General features: G+C 40.9%; 1 protein-coding gene across 1 annotated transcript; it reads right to left on the minus strand.

Moving 5' to 3' along the window:
• Positions 1-803: 803 nt before the first annotated feature.
• Positions 804-4,340, minus strand: LOC105052441 (p-coumarate 3-hydroxylase). Its single transcript, XM_010933243.4, has 3 exons — positions 3,798-4,340; positions 2,343-2,737; positions 804-1,666 (listed from the first exon to the last, which is right to left on the minus strand). The coding sequence occupies exons 1-3, from the start codon at positions 4,285-4,287 to the stop codon at positions 1,022-1,024; spliced, it is 1,530 nt and encodes a 509-aa protein (XP_010931545.1). The 5' UTR covers positions 4,288-4,340; the 3' UTR covers positions 804-1,021.
• Between the last annotated feature and the right edge of the window lie 4,514 nt (positions 4,341-8,854).

The following is an 8,854-nucleotide window of genomic DNA, read 5'->3' on the forward strand; positions in this document are numbered from 1 at the left end:
TGTTGCAGCATTTTATGAAACAGCTTGTGACTCTGTCAGTGTTCAAACTTAAAGCTTAGGCATTAGTGAGAAAACTTGAACAAGCAGCTTTAGCTAACCAGCCCCTTAGAACAAGCTTACAACATTTCGGTTTACCAGATGAGGAAAAAGAAACTACCTCTTTGGTATGCAAATCTGAAATGGAACAAATAAAACATTGGCTTCAAAGCCTGAACTATGTTGACATAATCAACATTTGAAGTCATGCAAAATTTATCGAGTTCTAGCATGAGGATATTGCAAACCTAATAATTGCAATTGGTGATATAATGCTACCTCAGGAGTTAGTTTCGCGCTGCACTTCACAACTCTGGTCTTTTTCGTTCTGCATCGCAGAAATGATCTCTAGTTTTTTCCTTGTTCTGTTTTTTTTTTTTTTTTTTTTGGAAATGATCTCTGTTCTTCTTCTCTCCTTTGTAAATATCCTCTCTGCTCATCAATAAACGAGCAGTGGCTACCTTTCACAGTCTCCCTTTCCTTCAAAAAAATACCTCAGGAGTTGGTTTCTGGAGTTGTTGAGACAACTCTATCTTTAGTCGGAATTCCATTCCCACTATAGGCCCAAGCATACTCCTCCAGTATATCTCCAAAGTACCAAGTGAACAAATGTAAGCGATGCTCAATATTGTTAAATATCTTCTTACTTAAAATAATAACTGTATATATTTTGCAGTCCATGTTAACACTGTGCCAGAAACATTTATATGTTTCATTGCTTCCCCATCATAATGACTCGACAAATTTACACCATCGAAGGGTAGCCATCACTTCAAATTGCATTCTCTAACATTTATTAACATCTAGACAGGATAGAAACTTTCAGATACAAAAGACAAAATCTCACCTCCCTTCTACTTCCTCTTGGCAGTTGCTCCTCTCCATTATAAAATCAAAGTTCGGAATATACTCGACTGTGTGAAACAATACAAGCATCATAATAAAATGCCATACATTAAACCGGTAAAGAACAGTAAGTGCACAATTACATGTCAACAGGGACACGCTTGTACAAATGGGTTGGCAGCCTCGGCGTGGCGATGGCCTGCAATGGAGTATGCATGAAGGTGACCATCCCGGGGTTCTCCGACATGTCGACATCCTCTGGCTTGACTCCATCAGGCAGTGTCCACTTGAAGTGGTGCAAGAGGTGCCCAAGCATGGAAGCAACCAAGTTAATGCCTAGCTGAGCCCCTGGGCACACCCGCCGACCAGCACCAAATGGCAGCACTCTGAAGTCATTACCTTTTATGTCGATATTCTCCTCGGCGAACCTCTCCGGCCGGTATTCCAGCGGATTTTTCCAAATCTGTGGATCCCGAGCGATGGCCCAAACGTTGACATGCACGTTGGATCCCTTGGGGATATCATACCCACCGATCTTGACATTGGCAGTGGCCTTGTGGGGGAGCATGAGAGGGGTTGGGGGGTGTAGCCGGAGGGATTCCTTCACCACGCATTGCAGGTAGGGGAGGTTCTGGAAGTCAGCTTCACTCATGATGCGTTCATATCCGATGACACGGTCTAATTCCTCCTGAACTTTCTCTTGCACTTTTGGATTCCTCACCAGCTCAGCCATGGCCCATTCTACTGTAATAACAGTTGTGTCCATTCCCGCTGTTATCATATCCTGCACATAAGAGCATCCAATCTATCAGAGATTAGAGGATCAAAGCCTTCTATTCATAAACTCTGAATAAGGTTCAGCACAGAGAAAAGGATTGAGCAAAAACCTTCATGTGGATTTTTACACTTCAATTAGATAGAGCATTCTATATTTCCTGTATCCAAAATTTTCAACCTCAACTATTGATCCAGATTTTGATCATTAAGCCTGCAGTAAAATCCATGTTTAGATTGTATTCTTGAACATGGAGCCCTGGAATTAGGTTGAGTTGGGATCCTGTTATAGAAGTTCAGATGGGTTTTGGTTTGAGGACCGAACAAACCTGAACTACATCAGATTGAAAATTACAACTTAAATCCAATCCAAGTTTATACAGATCCAACCCCCCTAAACTACAGGTTGGAAGAGGTTGGGTTTTGGCTTACTCAGCCTTAATAAGATCCCTGAAACACTAAGGGCAACAAATTTTGAGAAATCCACGTCTCATGTATTTAAATGTGGGTCTATGGGGTGAATAAATGGCTTGTGGGTTTCACTCATACGACATGTCATGGTGACATAAACTTGTGTCCAATTAAGACACAATCGACCTATAAGCCTCATGCTACCACCAGAAGGAGAAAAGAAAGAAAAACAAGATATAATATGAACAGAAATAGGGTAGGAGAGAGTAACACACCCAAAGAAGTCCAATAATGGTGTCCTCACTGAGGTCATATTGATCCTTCAAGGTGAGCAGAGCATCGACAAAGTGTTGCTTTGCGCCGCTCTTGTTGCGAGCTCTTGTGTGTTCTTCCATGATGATTTTGGTAAGCCGATCCCTTCGAGCATTGTGCTTGGAGTAGGCATCTTCATCAATGGGGAACATCCATCTTAGCCACCATACAAATTCTGCAAGGGAGAGTGATGCACCAAATTTTAAGCCATTGGCCACAATCGCCTTGAACTCCTTCCCTTGCTCATCGGTCAGACCTTCTGAGCTCACAAATCGCTTCCCAAATGCAAGCCTTGTTATGTTGTTGAACGCGACAGGTGCAAGGTGATCCCTCACCACCGAGCTCTTCCCAACCTTGTCTGAAGACCCAAAGTATCAAACATTAAAGCACTTGAATAAATTAAACAAACAGCCTCTACTGTAATCTATACTAATTATTTTCAACAAATTTTGGCGAAGTGTCTCACTTCCTCCACTTTCCCGTGCTTTCCCATAAAATCAAAGTTATTTCTATGCACTTACTTACAACGGATAATGAGGCCCTGCTACACTAGTCTTGTGTGTGAAGAAAATGTTGGAAACTGCACAATAAGTATAATTATTTATGCTGCATATCTAAAACAAATATAGACCGGAAGTATTGAATTCTGGTATTGTCCTTATTTTAATTCCATCTGTCACCCTTCTTCCTAGGTACCCTTGACTTTCTCTATGATTTTCACATCTCTATTTTTTTTAGAAACTCTTTCTTCTACTTTAGGTGTCAGGGTTGATCTACTTTAAGTGCAAAACCTAATTTTCATCTGCTTGTCCTACATGGTTTCAAGAAATTGATCTACTATAATCAAATACAAATTACATTATAGCCTCTACTTTTCTAGATCAATTTTGGAGGGTTGATCTACTTTGAGTGCAGAATCTAATTTTGGTATGCGAATCACCAGCATAATTTTTAAGGCCTTGACATTTTTAACTTGCCCAGCCTTGCATCTAAACCCCCAAGTAGCTCTAATGGACATCCAACATGCCAAGGAATAACCTAGAGCAAAAGATTTGGATCGACAATGAGGAAGAAACCATAACAGCAATTCCAGAACCAGGCTATCCCAAACCCAACCTTAATCAAGCCGAAATTGACCTGCCACCCACTCCCAACCCACTAGCCACCACCCACCTAATAAAATAATATAAACTCTCTTTTTCTTGGATTCCACTCTACGTTCCAAGTCAAAGTTCTTGCGAAAAAAAAAAAAAAAGGTGGGATCCACATTTAGGTATCATCCCACCAACAACCGAACAAACTCCACAGCAGAGGGTCCCACTCTTACCAATCCTCCAAAGTCCAAATATATAATGCATATAAATAAAAATAATATCTAAGAATAAAGAAGGATATAATGTTATAATAAATAATTTTACCTATCCGGGTGCAGTCCCGGAAGATGGACTCAACCATGGCGGTGACTTCGTCCTCCCGGACCGGCCGGAGAGCCTCGAGCCGGCGGGGAGAGAAGAGCTCGAGGTTGCACACCTTGCGGACCTTCACATAGTGAGGGCCGTAGTCGGCCCAGATGAGGTCCTTCCCGTCCCGGCTGAACCGGGCCGCAGACCGGCTCCTGGGCCGGTCAGCCAGCTGCGGATCGTGCTCCTTGAGCACCTCCTTGGCCAGCTCCGAGCTCGACACCACCACGTTGAGGGTCGTGCCGAACCAGACCGACATGATCGGTCCGTAGGTCTGGGCCCACTCGGCGAAGCACCTGAATCGGACCGGTTTGATGTCGTAGAGGTTGCCGACCACCGGCCAGGGCCGCGGACCGGGTGGGAGCCGGTGTCTGAACCGCAGGTAGAGGAGAACGGAGATGACGACGGCCAGGGCGGCCAAGGCTATTGGAAGGGGAGATGGATCCATTTTTGAGAGAGAGAGATGGTGGAAGAGAGGGAGAGAACCTCTGATTGAAGGAAGGGGAGGGGTGATATGGATGGATATATATAAGAGGGTGATGGGGGAGAAGTGGTAGGTGGATGGGTGCAACATTTTTATTTTAGTATAAGTTGATAAAAGGATTGCTTTTTTTTTTTTTTTTTTTTTTTTTTGTGGTTGGTTTTTCGTCTTTTAAAATAATGGTGGTGTTGGGAGTTAAACACAAGCTAGGCTGGGGTGATGGGGTTTGATACAAAGTTGATATGCTTTATATTTTTCTACAAGCTACTTTTTTGTTTGTAATCCATTATCGCACATCCGGTTTTTTGGGATGGGCACCAACCATCATTGGTCTACTTATTTGGAGAGTATGCGACCGAACATGTGGTGGGATCTAATTGTACAACTGGAACTATCTCAGTCAATAATTAATTGGAGCTCTGGAAAAAAAATGAGTGATTTAATTGGAAGTATTTTTTTTTTCTTTGTTAATTTTATTTCAATTGGTGTTTAAGATGCAGCATATTTTATCACGCTGTTCTGCGTTCCAGTCCCGTAGCCGAACACTAAATTTTAGATAGCATTGCCCACAGGTTTGAAGAAGATGGGACGAATTTTACCAAATTTTAGTATGAGAAGATGGCCTCTACTTCTGGACTACCTTACGGAGTTTGGACTTTGGAGGACTTGCATGTGATTTTTTTTTTTTGAGTAAATTACATTTGATCTTGAGCCACTTGATTGGTAGACTCCAACCACACCCACCTGCTTAACTGTGGAGAAAGTCCACTGGGGCAAATGGTTTTGTGAATCCGGTGGGCCTTCTCATCACCAACATCATTTCTGTGGGGAGACTCGGCTAATGGTGGTTTGAGTATAAATTATTTTGGGAGATCGTAGACTCTCCTACTAAATAAAGAAAACAGACCCTATAATTTGTAACGCTGGTTAATTAATTGAAACAAACGAATTTATTTTTCTTTTTTGATAAGAATTCATTTCTTTATTTGAAAGTAAGAAAAGCTCTGATTCTAGCAACATGAAAAAATTCGTGCATGGAGCCAGGAGTCCTATATCGTGGTGCCCTGCAGTTGCTCTCCCCTTTGTAAGGAGATTTATGCTCGTGGGACTGCTATTTTGGCTCAGATTAAATAGCTAATTGGAGATAGAACTTCGGTGACCGTGAGCCAGGATGCTTAAATCTACAATCTTTTTTTTTTTTTCAGTGATTAACCTACATCAACAGTGAAGTGGATGATCATCTAAGTGTCTGCAATCTACTCAACACCGATGGTACAGACTGAAGAGTATAGGAGATCACTAGATTATTTGGAGGTCCGCTTGCTAATCTAATCCTCACCACTCCTATTTCGGTTTACCGCACTCAGAATCTAAGGGTGTGAGGCTGATCTTGCTGCCCTAGAATTCTCCCGAGGGATCTTTATGAGTTGTGTAGGCCGGCGATGGGCGATGGTTAGGAGGATTGAGGCAACTTAGATTTGAAAAGTATTCGCCCACCCCAGAATGAGAAACTTTCTTTGAAAGCTTGCATGGGATTGATTTTCGACGCGCATGATTCTCAAAAATAGGAGCATGGAGTTGTCAATTTCTTGCCCAATCTATGGGTTGAAAGATGAGTCAACACAGCATGCCATCCTGCATTGTCCGAGGGTCAGGCTGATTTGAAGAAGGGCCAGCGGCTGGCCTTAAGAGATGACTGGGGATGATTGGTTGGTGTCTTTCTTGAGTACGATCCATCGGAGTGCAGCTGACAAGATGACCTTTACTTAAGAGGTACGATGGTATATATCGCCTATCAGATTTGGCTTTCCAGAATAGCCTAATTTTCGATGGTAAGGTAGTTCCTGTACACCAGATGTTGGAGAGAGCAATCTGCTTGGTAGTGAAGTACAGTCATTTGGATGCTGCTAACCCGTTTCTTGATGCTTCCATTCGCTGGGACTCCCTTGCTGCTCCTGTATTAATCCGGAGGGTCAGTTTCATCTTCTGGGAGCCTCCTCTTTCAGGGTTTGTCAAGATGAACTTTAATAGTAGTGTCAGAGATGGAAGGAGTAATGCGAGATTTGTCATCTAGAGCTCGAATGCCAAGCAATTAGCAGCTGGAGGTTCTCATCTCTTCGAGCCTTCAGTTATGAGAGCTGAGCTTCATGTCGCTTGGACAGACATTATTTTTGTCAGACAGAAGCTGCGAACGGAGAGAATTTTTGTCGAGAGTGACTCTACTACTGCGATTGGATAGATCCGTAACATTAGGAGACAGCTATAAATCCATCTTCTCTCTGACATCTGGACTATGTTTCGCCTCTCAGATGCAGTGGTGGTGTGGCATATCTATCAGGAGGTAAATAGTATAGCAAATTGGGTAGCATCATTTGTTGCAGATCCTCTGGAGGCTGAGCTTAGTGATAAGGTGACAGTATCCCACCAGTGATGCGGGAACTCTTGTATTAGAACTTCTTAGGCTGCTCTCACATCAAAGTGGTATAACCATCCGCATGTACTAAAAAAAATTCATGCATAGCTGGCCAAACATTGCACCAGCCTTTGGAGGGTTTTTGGTTCGCAATCGGAATCGAAATTAGAATTAAAATGAAAATAGATTAGAATTGAAATTGAAATGATCGTATCTCTTGAAGTATTTGATTCATGACCAAAATTATAATTGGAATTGCAATCACAATCGTAATAGAGATTTGAATCGTTAGGAAAGAGTTGGGATTAAATTTTGGAGGATTGAACCATTCCATTTCATTTAGAATCGGAATCAAAATAGGACTCTCCCAACTTTTCAACCAAATAATTGAATGAGAGTCATCCATTTTCATTTCCATTCGAGATCTCATCCTTTCCCCACTCCCCCCAATCCGGTTGGGTTTTAAATCCTCCTCCGCTATAATTATTATTATGCAGGTCCTTGTTCCAAAGGAGAACACCACAAAAACGTGTGTGACGTGCCACAAAAGATTGGTAATTCAAACATTTTTCATATCCTTCCAAAAAATAATACCATATTTGTTCAAATATGTGAGGTCTTATCTACAAATATCTAGAAGTAAAATAATAATTATTAAATAATTATTATATATTATTCAAAAATTAACAAAAAAGTGACAATAAAATGAGATTATCTTATAAAATATTTTCTTAATTCAGAATTAAGAAAACATAATTATTTATTTAAACAATTGAAATAAAATTTCGAGTTTGAAACATTTGTGTTATTTATATAGATAATACGTAAGTTAGATGACAACGACTATTCTCATTATATGATAATTATTGTAATAAAGAACATTCACATAATAGTTGTTATTTATATTTTCATTTACGATATATATATATATTCATGAAAACAAAGGAACAACCTCAGCCATTATTTTGTTTCAATGTTTATGTTTCAACTTTTTCTTGACCTTTTCTCTGTTTTTTCCGTCGACGGAGTGGGGCCCGGATCGAGTTGGTAGGAGCGGTAGGTAAGGTCCAGGTCCGGTCCTGTGACATTCAGCGAACAGCAATTTAATTTGGGGTACGTGTCCACATTTGAAGAGGTTGGGTGTTAGCCAAAATTTTTGAGTGGATTCTCGCAGGTAGAGAAGCGTGGCATCGTGGGAACGGAAGCATGACGCTACTGTCCTCCAACCCAAAAAAACTTATCCGAGGCCATTATCTTTGAGCACCAAATGAGCACAAGAGTAAATTACAAAAGTCTCTGGAAATTAAAAGTAAATCACACTTACATATAAAAATTTGAAAAATTTATATTTATCCTTCTAAAATTTATTTTTATTTCATATTTTAACTTGTTGAAATAAATTGACTGACATCCATACGTCGATCAATCTCCAGCATAATCCGCTTGACACCCGATTCAGATCCATTAAATAAAGACGACCCTGAAAGTGATTACCAACTCGACAGACGGATGCTATTCTCGACCAACCAACCGAACATCCCTCACCGAATCAAGATCAGTGGACGGCCAATATTCGGACTCTACAGACAATAAACTACTTCGATTGTCGGTATTTCAGAGTTACTAACCGACAACCGACTCCCGACGCACAGTCGGCAGACTCATTCAAATATATCATAACCGTCACGGATGATTACTCCACTGATATCATGGCGTAATCTTTAGAGATTAATAACCCATTACGAGATTACCGTCCTGTGATTTTACACCGCTAAATGCGGAACCATATCCGACAGTTACGACGATTTACTCTATAAAAAAAAGGTAAGGCAATAAATTTCGGTAAGCTATTTTTCATGCTGAGTTCCGTCACCGTTCTCATTCATTCTAGTATTGCCCAGTCTCCCTCTCTGATTTAAGCATCGGAGGGTTTCCGTCGGAGATAACTTTGGTTGGTGTAGACTTCGTTTTGCAAGTGTTCGTTTCCGACGATAGACGACGAGAGAGTTGGTCGCAACATAACTCATAACTTAATAGAATGTTGGTTAGTCAGTTAATTTTAAATGAAATACAAAAATCATATCAAAATAAATAAAAAAATTATTAAAATAATTTTAACTG

This window comes from Elaeis guineensis, chromosome 10 (assembly GCF_000442705.2).
Source record: "Elaeis guineensis isolate ETL-2024a chromosome 10, EG11, whole genome shotgun sequence".
NCBI classification, from domain to species: domain Eukaryota; kingdom Viridiplantae; phylum Streptophyta; class Magnoliopsida; order Arecales; family Arecaceae; genus Elaeis; species Elaeis guineensis.

Coding starts and splice junctions, on each gene's coding strand:
- LOC105052441 (XM_010933243.4), bottom strand. CDS start 4,287: ATGGATCCATCTCCCCTTCCAATAGCCTTGGCCGCCCTGGCCGTCGTC. Junction 2,738..3,797: donor CCGGGACTGCACCCGGATAG/GTAAAATTATTT, acceptor TTGGGTCTTCAG/ACAAGGTTGGGAAGAGCTCG. Junction 1,667..2,342: donor CCATTATTGGACTTCTTTGG/GTGTGTTACTCT, acceptor TCTTATGTGCAG/GATATGATAACAGCGGGAAT.